Source organism: Cavia porcellus, unplaced genomic scaffold, assembly GCF_034190915.1.
Source record: "Cavia porcellus strain 051 isolate PalLab524CR breed Dunkin Hartley unplaced genomic scaffold, mCavPor4.1 scaffold_3, whole genome shotgun sequence".
Taxonomy (NCBI): domain Eukaryota; kingdom Metazoa; phylum Chordata; class Mammalia; order Rodentia; family Caviidae; genus Cavia; species Cavia porcellus.
In genome coordinates this window covers 114122211-114137286 of record NW_026947486.1, presented here as the reverse complement: position 1 = coordinate 114137286, position 15076 = coordinate 114122211, and the positions used below count along the sequence as shown (strand labels likewise).

Below are 15076 nucleotides of genomic sequence, written 5' to 3'. Positions count from 1 at the left end.
TGGGTGTGATGAGTGATGCTGAAATGTACTTCTAATCCTAAATACTAAAAATCCATATTTATTTGCTTGCAGGTTTGGTCAGGGGCCACTCCACTGGCCAGTTGTCCTTGGACTATAGACACCTCTTCTGGACTCCAGGATTCTGCTCTCTGCAAGCTGTGAGGCTGGTTTTCTTCCTGTCTCTGCGCAAAGCCATTTTCCTGTTGATGCCAGACACAACAGGGCAAATAGTGTGTGCTATCTGAAAAGTAGCCTAGATCTAGCTCAAAGTCAGGAGGTTCTGCCAGTCAAATCCACCCAGGGCCCATTTTCTCAGGGATCACAGGTTAAGAACACTCCTAAAGATGGTTAGAGGAGGTCAAAAAAGAGAGAGAGAATATTTTATAACACACAACATGTTGATAAGTGATAGTCAACTTTCTGTATGCACAGATGACATTTTCTTGAAATATAGTCACATTCATTCATTCACCTATTGCCTATAGCTATTTTCACACTAAAATGCCAGAGTAGAGAGCTTGGGACATGAGATAAACAGTTCCGGAAGTGGAAGACAATTATTTTACACAAAATATTTCCTAACTGAGGTCTGGCTCAGAATTGAGTCAACTTTAGTGATAAATATTCTTGGCTATTTAATTGGAAAGGAAGTTTATAGCACTCACACTAAAAGATTTTTTTAAACTGAATTTTGCACAATTATACTTACAAGATTTGTTCATAGCTAAGGTCTTACATTCAGGTACAGTGACGTTGAAGAGCTCTGTTTTTGTTTTTCCTTTTCTAAATTTTTTAAAATTTATTTTTAGCCCATGTTTGTAGTCCCTAATGATTGCATTCCTTGTGGGGAGTTGGTACATGTATATAACACATCTCAATTCTTTTTTCATCACACGCTCATCCTCTTCTTCTCTCAGACCGCTTCTTTTTCACAAAAAATCTACCTCTTTAGTTGTTTTTATCTATCTTTAATTTTGCTCTTTATTTATACCTTGGATTTCTCACATAAGAGAAATCATGTCAGAGTTAAGCTTGTCACAGTTCACTTTACATTACAGTCTCAAGGTGCGTCCATTTTCCTACAAATTAATCAAGTTTATCTTTCTTTATGGTAGAGTAGTATTCTATTATGCATAAATTCCATATTTTCTTTGTCCATGCATATGGTCATGGACACACAGGATGTTTCCCACATTTAGTTGTTACAAATTGTGCTGCTATAAATGTGGATATGTATGGACCACTGTAATATGAGGTCTTAACTCATAATGGGGTGCCCTGGCTCCATCCTGAACACAGGATTACCCTCATGGATACTCCTGGGACTACCTCCACTGTCCCTCTGGACAATGTGAAGAATGATTCCTTTTGCAGTGGCTTAAATAGTGTCACTCTAATATTTATGGTCACCCAGAACCTCAGAATGGGGTCTATTCGGAAGTTTCATCTTTGCAAATACAATCAGTTAAAGACCTAGACATACAACTTGACATGTTCAATGAGCCCTAAGTCCTATGACTGGTGTCCTTAGAATAAGAGGACACAGATATACAGAGAAGGCCATGTAAACATGTGGACAGAGACTGAAGTGGTGCAGCCACGAGCCAAGGAATGCCTGAAGCTACTAAAAGTCATTAGTAGGTAAAGCAAAATCTTTTCCTAGTAAGTGTGGAGGGAGTTCAACACAGGTAACAATTTTTTTTGTTTTTATTTTTTAATGTTTTAGCCTACATGAACAGGAGAGAAGAAAATTCTGTTATTTTAAGTCAACCAGTTTGTGATACTCTGTTATTGCAGAGTTACTTTGTTATTACAGAAGACTAATATGTTCCCCATTTCCACTTATTTGCAAACTTCCCAAAGATCTTTTATAGCTACTTACTTGGCCCAGAAATTTTTTGTTTTTACCAGAATTGTCAGAATTGGTCAGTTTATAAATTAATGCCATTCTTTTGCTGAGGTAAAGTGAGACTCAGTCATTTAATATCTAGGAATAAAAGCCATGGATTCTGCCTGGTCTTTGCTAACTACTTTTGCTAACTGATGATCTTAAACAGTTTTTGAAACGAATCCCCTTAGTTGGGGGCCTCAACCATTTGAGAGAAGACTTACTCTACGGCAGTTTTTCATGCCCACTTTCTACTGACCTTCATTTACATCTAAGGTATATCTTGAAGGTGATTGTGTTTCAACTGTGGAATTCCAGATTTTTAGCTGTGGTCTGAGCATTCTGCTAAAGTCATCTCACCAAGAGACAAAAAACTCATAAACCTTTTGAACCAAGAAAATGTCCTCTAACAAGTTGTGTCATATGTTACTCATTTAGGAATATTGCAAAAACACTACTTCTCACCATATTTGCAAATGAAAAACACATGAGTGTAACCTGTAATACCACAAGAAGAATTGCTCTTTTTGTGTGTTCAGGCTGAGACTTTTGAAATACGAACCCAGCAAGGGAATTTTAACTCAAATTGCTATGTTCTTGCCCCTTATTGAGCCAACGGAGAAGCTACATTTAGAAAGTTAACCCATACATACAGAGTTGTGCACTGTGCACCAGGCGCCATCATGGGAATGGCAGTGAAACCTGGTTCTCATCTTGGCATGGCCACTGGTTGGTTATATGACTTTAGGCAAATGACCATTAGTTTCTTAGAGACTAAGTTCCAGCATCTGTGAAAAGGGAATACTGATAAATCTGAGCTCCTGTTGGGATTGGATCAATATAAGATAATGTATATGAAGACATTTGTAAACAACAAAATATCAAGGTAAGAGCTTTTTAGTTATTGTCACCTATATTATAAACTTTGGCAATCAAAGCATATTGTGTTTTTAAATGCTGGTTAGTTAAAGATTATTTGCTCTCATGTGAATGAAAAAATACTAAGCAGACCTACAGCACCCATAAAGAGTTTTACAACTCATCTCGAGAGTCCATTGCATTTACTATATGAGTTGAATCATTATCATTATCTACCTGTCAATTTTACTTATTCTTTAATGTAGAATGAGAGAAGTACTTTTGTATGATTGATTCAGAAAGTACTAAATTGATTGATATATCCAAATTATCACAGGATCATTTGGAACACCCATAACAAAAGCTTATCACTTTACAGCACACTGAATCTGGCAAAATAATTTCCTAGAAGTAATGTCAAAATAGAACTTCTCTGTCTTCCGTTATTTTAATAGATGTCAACAAAAGGAATTGAAGATTATTTGATGAGTCCACAGCTTGATACTTTCCAATGAAATATACCACATAGTTGTTATATATTTTTAAAAAGAAGTTGAAATATAAGAATGCTTCATGCTGAACTCAACTCAACTCTGGAAATAGCCAATTCTAATTTGCTGTTATTTACTTAGTCTTAACAGTTCCCACACTGTTTGGAAAGGTGGTTAATAAGAAGTGTGTAGGCAGGATTCAAAGCCTTCCCTGCTGTTCAAAGATGGATAGTCTTGAAGTACTAGGGGCAGGAGGGGGGATGGCTGAAGTTACTTTCTAAACAAGGCACATGTGGGCTTAGCCACAAAGGTGAAACACATCCTCAGAACTTTAGAGCTTGAAGAAATTTCACTGAGAAGTGAATCTAATCTCTGCATATGACAAGAGGCCTAGAAAAGGGAAAATCTCTCTCTCAAGGTCAAAACATAAGTCCAGGCCATAAGTGGAACCCAAATATCAATGCACCTCATCTAAACCATGGTTTCCAGCATTCCACACAGCTGTATATGTAAAGATTTCTTTTCAGGCATCTCATGAAAAATCAGGCAAATTATTCATAGTAATGATTGTGGCTATGTCATTATTTTAATAATAATTACTTAAATTTGTATAACACAATTGATATATTGTTACAGAGTAAGTAATCTCTTGCTTTCTTTTTAACTAGGAAAAGGTCAAAATGGAAAGGATTTAAAAATCTAAGAATACCAAGACAGACAGACATGCACACATACACAAAAGCTCTACTACAAACTGGAATGTTGAAATAGTGGTCATTGTTGCAGGATGCTGATGGTTAGAATCAGTTACAAACAATGTTAAAGAACAATATACCTATGATAGAATGACACTTGAAGAAAAATAAATAAAAATAAAATTAAGCAACTGAATGGTTTTCAATATGCCAACTCTGAAATCTATCACTGAGTTTTCCTAATGCCAATGAGCAAATGAAAAAGACAGGGTATGAATAAAGGGTAATTGTTCACAGGGAAAAACCGCACGGCATAGAACAGCAACTGAGCCTTGGAAAAAGCTCACACAGGAAGATTTGGTGCCTTCAGAAAAAATGAGATACACTTTCCTACAAGGGAGTGGACCACAAACCCAGGAGAGCTTAGAACTTACTGCTTGCTTTGGTGAGAACTGTTGGCTGTGAAAGTTCCCAGGTTACCTAAGAAACAAGGGATGCTGAAATGTCAAGTTTAGGGTCACATCCTGCCTGCCATGTTGCCCGCACACTGAAGATAATAGGCGGGCAGGCTTTTGAGTGCTGTCCCGCTTTGGTTCTAAGACAGTGTCAGCGGCCAATAAACTGGCCTACCCTAGACCATGCCTTACAGTTTTCCCATCTCCCTTTTCCCTAGAGGCCATTCTCCCCATCCATCATTATCATAGGTACATATATGAACTGCTCTCCAGATTAATTTCACCTAGAATTCAAGGATAAGTGCCATCTCCTGTTTATTCTCTGTAAAATTTCCCTGGTTGTTCATAGGTTTGTCTTCCTAATATGAGGATAATCTCAGCCTCTTTTCCTTAGGATGCCTTTTCCTTCTAGGATGCCCAGATGGGCTCTTCTACAGTCATCTCTGGCCTCTCCATTACAAAGAATTCTGGACTTGGGGCTTTCCTGATATCACTGTCTTTTCCGGATGCTCACTGGAGCCACTTCCTGTCCTTAGGGCAGTGGTGGCGTGCTACGGCACGCGTGCAGCAGTGGACTGTTTGCATCACTGAACGCTCTCAAAGGTTCCCATCACTGCCTTAGGGAGACACGAAAGTCAGAGGGAATATGAAAATGTGTAGAAAGGAAAAGGAGTTTGCATTCCAATGAAATAAAGGAATGGGCATAGTTAGCCAAAAAGTGTAAACAAGAGGGAAGCACCAGGAAGCAATGGACTGGCTGAAGGGTGGGTACAAAGCATTCGGGGCTCTACACATGTCTGGAACAAATACTAAGCTGGAGGGCTTTTCTGGTACCCTGACAGTGCCCAGACATTCAGAAACATCTCTGTTCTTCGGGGAGGGGAGGGTAGAAACTAGGCCAGTTAGAGCTTAGGACTGAATACTACTGTATTTCCTTAGGAACTGACAAAAAAGAACTTATGATGCACATTCGGTGACAAATGCTTTGTGGGAATGGTGCATGGCAGCTCGGTGGTGATCTGTGCTTTGGAGAAGCTGCTATAATCATTTCTGTGTAGCTGCATGGACACATGTACAGCATCACTGCAGAGACCCAATGTTCTCTTCACTTCTCACACAAGAGACCTGAGCTTAGCCTCTACCTGATGATAAAGCTAATGATACCCACTGCGCTCACTGTATAGAGCATAAAATAAGAGGCACAGTCACAAATGTTAACAATAATTTTTCATCTAGTTCCTGATAATACTGGTCACTTAAATAAGCTAGAAAAGTCCCATATAAGTTCCATTAAACTTTTCTAAGAGGCTTCTAGTTTTGAGGTCTTAGATTATAGCCCAGAACAGCATGTAAAGCAATGACCCTTTAGGGTGGCAATGCTCCACACAGTAGCACTGGACTTGTGAAAGCTTACTGCCATAGGATTGAGACACTTGAGATGCAGTACTGCTCCTTTCAATTGTGCACAGTTATTTAGTTTCCAAGCAGTGTCAATAAGAAATATACTAAAATATAAAACCATCTACAAAAGCATATTTTTATACTAAGGTAAAACAAACAAAAATATCTGTAATGAAATCATGGATAAATTATATTTATTAACAAATTAATTTGCTCATAAAATGCCATCTGCAAGACACCCTCAGTTTCCACTCAATTTGAGGAGGCCTTTGACTGTTTTCAGATGCAGCTCCCAGAAAATTCTTTTAAACCCCACTGTGGAACATATGAGCCTGCTTTTGGTTGCCTGGAATGTCAATACATTTGGTGACATAAATTTGGAAACACATTATTTGTTTAAATGACTTACCTCAATTGAAAAGGTGACATTTTGCAACAATGTTGGTTAGATTTCTATTATCTTTACTATCAATACAGAAATTTTAAGCATGAAACTGTTTAACAGATAAAAAAAAAATCCCCACTAGGTAGACATTTCCCCACAAGTATAGACATTTAAGTAAACATGGGCATATAAATACACACACACATATCACATTTCAATAAGTTTTAATATCTCAATTCACAAATCTAATCCTATCTGCTTATCTACATATCTTGGCATGATGTCTGTTTTGTGGTCCTTTGGCTCTCTCTTCTCCCTCCCAACCCAAATGCACTACACTAACACAGTATGTCAAACTCTTGTCACCCGAGTCAGGGGAAGAATTGAGAACACTCAGAAAAATGTTGCAATTTCTCTATGGATAGACATTTTGGTATAAAACTCAAAGTAATCTACCACTCAGCAAAGATGGCTACAATGACTAGGGATACAGAGCCCAGTGCCTGGAACTCTTGGCCCCAGGAATTGGGGCTGGATTCTAATGCTAAGTGCTCTTGAAAAGTGCATCAAGATTTAATAGGGTGAATTTGCAGACTTGGTCAGAGTGTTAGCCACATAAATTCCATTAGGATCAAAGCTCCATAATGCTCTAACCCATCTATATTTATGTCCATATTTGAATCTACATTCTCCTAAGCTCTCCGTGGAGCTCTCTAGCCTCTCATTCTCTTTCCTCCTATTTTTGGTTTTCACATCGGCCCTGAATTTTGTATATTCCTCTGAGTTCAATGCCCTGAGCTTCTCTCTGCTCCTCTTTAAATCCTTCCTTGAGACGTGTATTTTTAAATAAATACTCTTTCCACTGATCACCTATCCTAACTCTCTTGCACCTGACCCATTTTCCATACAAAGCCCTATCAAAGTCTATTTGCACCATCACTAAAGGCTGCTCCTGGGATAATCATCTCCAGAGTTGACGAAAGCTGAAACTCTGTTTGAAAGTGCACCTCTCCTTGGTGAGCCAGAGTGTGGAATGAAAGCATGAAGTCGGGCCCGAATCTGGGTCAGCCCATTTGTGAATATATGAGAGGGAGGATTATAACCGAACGGATCTCACTGGGTCTGCAACCTATCACTCCACTAATGAGGTATGAAAACAGGCTAGCAGACTGCTGTGTAGAGCGTGCTATTTCCAGGCCAGTCCTGAATGGCAGCAGTGCTGTGTAAGGTGAGAAAAGCAGACACCAGGGGAAAGAAAAGGATAAGCATGAAGCTCCAGTCTTCCATTACAGTCCTCCTTCAAAGGAGATGTCTTTTGGCTTTTAAACCGAAAAGGCAGTATTAAGTCATCCAGTAGAATTTAGGCCTAGAATTTCTCAATAACTAGATAGTAGAGCATAGTAAGAAACAAGCAGACAGACTATAATAAAAGAAATACAGCTGAAGTTGGATTCCGTATCAGTTTCTCCTGTTGTTTATGTTATTTGCTTAACATTATGGCTTTGAAAATGTAATCAATAACCATTTTTGAAATCCATTCACCCATTTATTGAATATCTACTATGTGCTAGGCATTTGCTAGGTGCTTGGGATACGGAGAGAATGAGAGAGTCCTGGCCCTCATGGAGCTCACAGTCTAGCAGGGGAGACAGACACACAAAAGGGGGTCTGCAACACAGTGAAGGGAGTGTCAGGAAGGGCGTGTGTCACAAGGTACCCACGGAGCCCAGAGGAAGTGCTCTGGCATTAAGCTGGGTGGACCAGGGACATTTTTGCTGAGAGATGACCACTGAGCTGACCTAAAGGAGAAACGAGAGTCCACCAGGAAGACACGGGAAAGATTCTCAGTGGAGGGGAGAACAGGCAGAAATGCAAGGGAGCGTGGCAGAGCACGATATGACAGGGAACCACGGGTAGTTCCATCTGGCTAGGGTTTCATCTGCGGATGAAGAAATGGTGGAATAGGAGGCCCGAAAGGGAGGATGGAACCAGAGAGAAGAGCCTTGAATGTAGGAGTCAGAAAGTTGGACTTTGTCCTGAAGTGACAAGAAGATATTGAAGAAATGAAAGTGGGGAGTGACACGGTCAGATCCACCTGTGAGATCAGCTCATATGGAGGATGGGCAGAAGCAGGAGAGACCAGAGGGAGGGTGAACACTTAAGGGCTGTCAGAGGGTCTGAAGGAAGCGGGGATGGGGAAGAGGTAACAGATTGGACAGATACTTAAGAGAAAGCATGACAAGACTTGATAATGGCACAAAAAGCAAATTGGCCTCAGAAATTAAACGTTAAAAACATACGTCCAAAGGGTCCGAACAACAGCCCCGGGCCTCCTGTCCTTTGCATTGTCATTGTCCACTGCCATCACTGCATCTGCTGAGGAGGACCAGAGGAAGACAAGCCAGAGGGTTCATGGGGGCAGACTCCTCTACTTCCCCCACCACTACCTTTGAGTCTGTGACAATTCAGACAGGCTTCCTGTCACTCCTAAGGAGGAAGAATGTGAACCTACTTTCTTCCTCTGTGTATTTGCAAGCCTTTAGTCACCAATAAGAGGAATCCAATCTAAAGCCAGTGGCTTTTTCCATCAAGTGCTTCAGGCGCTGCAGGCAGCCGCTTAAAAGGTGATGTGTGAGGGGAAGCCCTGTACATGTCTCCCACCCAGGGGCCATAGGCTCTGAAATCCAATCACATTAGCGATTCACTCCTTTGAGAGAGGCTTTGGCCCCTCTGGACTTCTCTTTTACAAGGCCATAATTCCTGAGATACATAGGACTTTTGGCTATTCTAAGCCCAGTGGAACTCTTTTGCTCATAATGCCTTCTGCTTTGACAGAAGGGATGGAGGGAAGGCTGTGTAGGCACCTGCCGAAGAAAGTGATGCAGAAGAGGGACTGAAGGATACCCAAGGTGATATTAAAAGCATGCCTAGAAATAGCCCTGTGAGCACTCAGGAAACTAAAATTCTTAAAGAATCCCTTCCACTTCCAGTGTCATAAAAATCACACTTCTACGTCCTTGCACCTTAAGGGACTTCTGGGTTTTAGCTTTATGATACGCCATTGGCCAATTAAGGCCTGTACTAAGTAACCCACCATCACTTAGTGAAGCGTATGCTACTTATGACCAATTAAAATCTCCAGTGGTATTCATTTCTATGTAATACGATTTCCAATGTATTTTCTGAAACTGTTTTTATACCTTCCAGTTTTCATTCACTCAGTGCAACATGTCTTTTGTCATTCTGAATCATGAAGTGGGAACTGTATTTGCAGAGTGTTAATCAGTCATGTCACAAGTGACAGAAGATCAAGAATCAGACTTTGACCTTGAAGAGTCTCACATACAGCTCAATAAAATAAATAAGAGCTGTCTGCGAATACTCGGTAATAGAGGTTAGAAAAGCGAACCAAACAATGAAACAAAACTTTAAATATTACTTACTTCACTTGTTTGGAGGATCGTGAACTTTGGCAGTTTAGTCTTTGAACTGGCTGTACTGGGCTTTCCATCCAAAAGTGATCCAAATGTCAGATTCCCAAAGCTGTTCTCGAATTCAATGGAAGGTTTCAGTGTGGGAGAGATGTCCGGTGCCTGGTCCTGGCCATCCATGGGTCTTACATATGCCGTTGGCTTTTGCTGCCCCATGCTGGTTTTGCAGTAAAGCCCTGGAGGGAAGTTCTGGACCGCAAGGCCACTGCTGGGAGCTAACAAAGAAGAAGCAACCAGGGGAGACCCAGGTGCTTGCACTGTAAATTCAGATTCTTCTGGAGAGTTGGACTGAAAGATTTCTTTGAAAACATCTTCTCCACCAGCCTTGGGGTTACTGTCTTCCTTTGAAGATGGGTTAGAATCTTCAGCTGAGCCAATTTGGGGCTGTTCAGCTGGATAGACAAAGAAGTCTTCCAGTCTGGCTTGAGGCTGGTCCTGTGTGGAAGTCTGCATCTTGTTTGGCTGACTGCTGGCCTGGCTTGCCAGTACAGAGCTAGAGTTATGACTATCTCGTGGCCACTCGGGCTTTGATTTTCTGTTGCTGTGTATGAGAGTGGAATTCAGTATCACGACGGATGGTGGAGGCGCCGGGGCTGAGGGGTGGGTATTATCCTGGTGAGGTGGGATCATCCGGTTCTTCTGTTCTGGAAAAAAGCTTGGTTCGCTTTTGTTGATGGGAGTCTGGGGCACAGAATTCTTTGGGATTCCCACTAGATGATTCTGATTAGAATGGTTAGCTAGCAAATCCTTCATTTCATCATAGTTTCCAAGCGTGTTCTGGACTCGGTTGGCAAGGGCATCACCTTTGTTTGTCTAAAATAACAAGAAGATGGGGGTGGGAGGAGAGAGAATGAATAGGTTTGTGTTTCCTAATGGTAATGTTTCAAACAGATGCCTTAAGTAGACTAGCAGATAGGGTTCTTTAAAATTGTCATGCTGCCATACAATTTCATACTTTTCATGTGCTAGGTAAGAGAAATATCAATAATGTCACTGAAAGAGCCTCCTGGAATGAATGTGTATGATTAACAGTTGGTGTTCTCCCCAGCCTACTCTTAAACATGCTCCATGGGAAAAAGTTTTTAAATTACATAATTTATTAACTTCATCAGAAAAATTATTTTAGGCCAGATGAACTGAATTCTTACACTACACATTATGTAAATCTACATTATGACTAACAACTCCCATTTACTGATCACTGGAATTATGTTTTTGACACATCAGCCTTTGTATTGCATTCTACCATGAAAAAGGCTTAGCCCTTGGGGTAAGAAACTCAATCATAATGTGGTATCCTGACATGGGAAGGTGAGCAAAGGTATGGGACTAAACAACATCTAATTGAGCTAACTTATGACTAAAATGAATCCAATTCCTTTTAATCAAAGAAATGTATGTTACTGGTGTCTGCCTACATAATATGGGGGCAACTGTGTTTACATGTTGATGAGTCATACTCATTTGCTTTGAAATGATGCAATTGTTGATCAACAGTGACTCAAACTCTCCTGTGTCTTTTCAGTGATTTAGGAAAATTTATTCCAAACTTTAAAGTCATTTAAGTCAATCAAAGCAAAGTCATTTTTTCAAAGTAGTGTAAACTGAATGCGTAGGAATTACAGAGGCAATCAAATCAATCTATGGACAATCAAAAGACCAGCTCACCATCTCCTGTAGGCTACACTAATCCCATAAAATGGCTGTGATTGTTTTTAAAATAATTAAGCTCCTAAGTAGGTTTTTGCAGTAAAGAAAGCAAAGCTTTCATTGCTTATAAAATAGTGGGTAGCTATATACTTGGAAATGATTTTGATGAAAACTCAAATTGTTCATACTTGAAAATCACTTTTACTGTTTTTTTTTTTTTTTACCTCCAGAAGTTATCAAAATGAGTACTGAAGGGCACAGTATTTCTTTGTGCCTAGGATGCACTATCCTGGCCCAAAATATTGCAATCAAAGAAGGTTATCATTGCTCATGGAGCCATCTAGCAATTAGGCCATTAGGCTGTGGGGTTTGCACTGTAGGTGTGCTTCAGATCCCAGAAGCCACAGGTAAGCTCCCCAAGCACAGGAGAGGGTGACCACCTCTCTGATGGCAGACTTTCCACTAATGATAGATGTTTAACATCTAAAGTATGTCATATGCCCTGAAGAGTGCCCAGGTTTCTGGTGTCCTCAGGGAGTCCCCTACCTAAGCCTGGGATCTCAGTCTAATCCTATTTTGTATCACTGTGTGTTGTGCTCTGTATGTGAAGATGAAAGAATATGCAGATGGATGGAGAGTGAAGTGCTAGAAATGGATGAAATCATTCAGGAAAAGAAAATGTAGAACAAAAAGATTAATTGGGCTCAGGTACCAACCCTGGGAAACATCAACCTTGAAGAGACAGGAGGAAGAGGAAGACCCAGTAAAGCATACCAAGAAGGAACAATCACAGAAAGAAGTAAGCTAGAAACTTTGGCCTCATTATTAGCACCATCTACAAGCACTATAGGAAGTATTTCATCACACCACATGTTAAATCATATAAGAAACTTCCAAAGAAACAAGGGCAATTAGAGAATTATGAATTTCAAAGATTAAAGAAAAGTATGCTAAATATATGCTAAGGGAGTTCTGTGGGGGCTAGGGATCTTTAGAAATCCAATAAATAGATGTTGATCTTAGTTTACGTATCCTTAAGAACATCTTGTATTGCATCATATGCAACCTTGGTGCTGAAGTAGTGATTAAACAATTAAGATTCTATGTAACCATCCACTGAATAATCTCTCCATTTTCTAAAGTACATTTGATAGACGTATTTAAAAGATATAGATGGGTAGAAATCACTTTTATTCCCTAAAATTCTCCAGGATTGTCATTTTTAATGGCAGAAATTACATTTGAGCAAATGCAAGAATAAATTCTTTGCATGTAGCAGTCTCCTTCAACTGAGCTGCACAACGGACTCTTTGGGCGGCAGCCAAAGCCAGTCTCTCTCTACTCAATCCATAAATATGAAACAAAGAAATGTCATCCATGCTGAGGGCCCAGAAGAACTCAATGCAAGCTTTAAACACATGCAGGGATTTTCTGGCCTCTCAAACTGACTAGCTCTTGGGCCAGATGACTTCATGGCTACCTGACACTGATACCTGGCTATATTCAAGGATCTGACACTACCAGGGCAAACAACACTACAGACTCACAACCTTGTCCCTAGGTGTTACAGAGACCAGCAAATGCTGCATGGCCCAGAGAAGTCATCCCATCTCTTTTGGGCCAACACCATCAGGATCTAATAACCTCACTTTTTATGTGCTTGTGAGGTTAGTCACATACCTGCACTAGCTTTAGTAATAAATAAAAGAGACATGAGCATCTTGTCCTCGTTGCAAAGAAGTGTGTCTACTTTTTACATCGTTTAACTTGTGTTTATGGTTATAATGAGCTGAGTTTCTGAAGCAAGCTTACACCTTTTTTTTTTCACATGTAGGTTTTAAAATATACTTGAAATTAGCAGAATTTCTGAATGGGTCAATACCTAAAACTGTGTCTAAATGAATAAAATCAAGGGAAAATTCCAGTTTGCCTTACTATGTCTAGAAAAATCAACCTCCTTCTATCTATAAATTAACCACTGGTATTAATTAAATATACACATAAGCATATACATGCTAAGATCTCATTCACAGAATACAAGTGTAACTGTTGAAGGTCAGAGGTCACTTTTTATTCATGTTTACCCAAGACTTAGCACCATGCCTAATGCATATAAAGTATTTTATAAATCATTGCTTAATATCATAGAAACAAACTGTAATTCATATCCTGCCTGTGTCAAAATAAAGAATCTGCAAAGACCTAGAGAAAATTGTACATAGGCTTATTTGGATACTACAGTTGAACAACACGTTGAAATTTGAGCTTCCTGGTAGCTACCTGGTAGCTAAAGCCAAAAGAAAAAGCTCCTAGGCGAAAGACAGCTTTATCTGATGGGGAAAAAAGGCATGTCTCAATTCATTAAAGAAGACAAAGGGCTAGTTGATACTACAGTGTGAAAAAAAATTTCTCTATTGGCTCATATATAAAAAACCTCTGAGCAATAAAACAAATCATGCTTTCAGCACCAATTTTCTAGAAAATGCAAAGATGTTCCTCACGTGGCTGTTTTTCATGATGACCAAGAGCTTCGCACTGAAGTCTAACTCAGTGAGGACAGAGCTGCATGCGCAGGTGGGGTCTCTAGGCTAACAGGAGCCGGGGGCGTGGCTTCCTTTGGCACTACTCCATATGAGTGGGACTAGGTTAGGCCGCAGGAACGGAGCCCTGACTTCTCCCCTAGTCAGAGCAGACAATTCAAAGTCGAGTTCACTGGTGACACTTTTATTGCTGTCGAAGAAGAAAGATGCAGATGCTTTGCATAACAGCCATGCTGAGCCAACAGGTGGAAATTACTATGGTCATTCTCATGACATATTGGTAGATTTGGAAGGAGGAAAGACGAGGAACAGACAACATACAGACACAGAGCTTCCAGTCTACCAGTCAATGGTCACCAAATAATGTCCAGTCCAGTCTCCCAGAATAAACTTTCTGTCTTCTCAAGACAGCAGATGGGCAACTGTCAAACAGTCTTTAAATTTCTCAAGATATAGATGAGGTGCACTAGATAGAAAACCCAATGGGGCTTGAGATACATTGATATACACCTATAGGATGTATTCTCATTATGCAACATAAGCAACTTCTGATTCACACTAAATGCTCCTTTTTACCATCCCAAGTCTTAGTAATCCCATTAAGGTGCAGGATATTATTGGCAGTTTTGATCGAATATTATACACATGGCAAAGATGAAACTTAGCCACTTCATTCAATTATGGGCTTCTTTTAATTTGCCCACTTTTTTACTTCCCGTTCTAGGTAATTGGTTGATTCCTGAAAGGTAACCTCTGCAGCCTTTATTTTGTAAGTAATCACGATTTCTCCATCATCAAGGAAATGCATTTTCCAACTTTTTTCAGGCATAAATTACATGTCTGGTTTGTGGCTCATGACTAACAGCATTCCTTCATTTAAGATTTTGCCTCTCATTACTTTAGGAAATGCAAACTTCACTTAGTTTGCTTCTAATGCTATCTAAAAATAAGTAGTATAATTTCATTGCCAGACTAATGTTCGAGGAGTACTGTACTGTAGTAGTTATTTTTAATAAAAGAATCCAAATAATTGAAGTTTAAGGTTCATTTTTTTCTTTTTTATTGCTGTTTGAAGTGATTTAGTAATTCTATCAGTCTAATCCTAAGATTTTCACAGATAATCTAAACTGTACATTGTCATTTCTTTCTTCTAATTATACAAGTGACAATGCCTTAATTCTGTATAGTGCTTTAGAGAGTTCATAGCAAGATTTTGCAAATT

The 15076-nt window shown here is 39.7% G+C and overlaps 1 protein-coding gene across 6 annotated transcripts in view; it reads right to left on the bottom strand.

The window, feature by feature from the left end:
- The window catches only part of Aff2 (ALF transcription elongation factor 2), a 468295-nt gene that overhangs the window by 297290 nt on the left and 155929 nt on the right, over positions 1-15076 (bottom strand). For 4 of the 6 annotated variants that reach the window (XM_063246498.1, XM_063246500.1, XM_063246499.1 and 1 more), the window contains exon 3: positions 9617-10477. The exons of the other annotated variants lie outside the window; for them this stretch is intronic. In XM_063246498.1, the coding sequence (XP_063102568.1) occupies positions 9617-10477 (861 nt within the window). The remainder of the gene's footprint in view (positions 1-9616; positions 10478-15076) is intronic. 6 annotated transcript variants of the gene reach the window in all.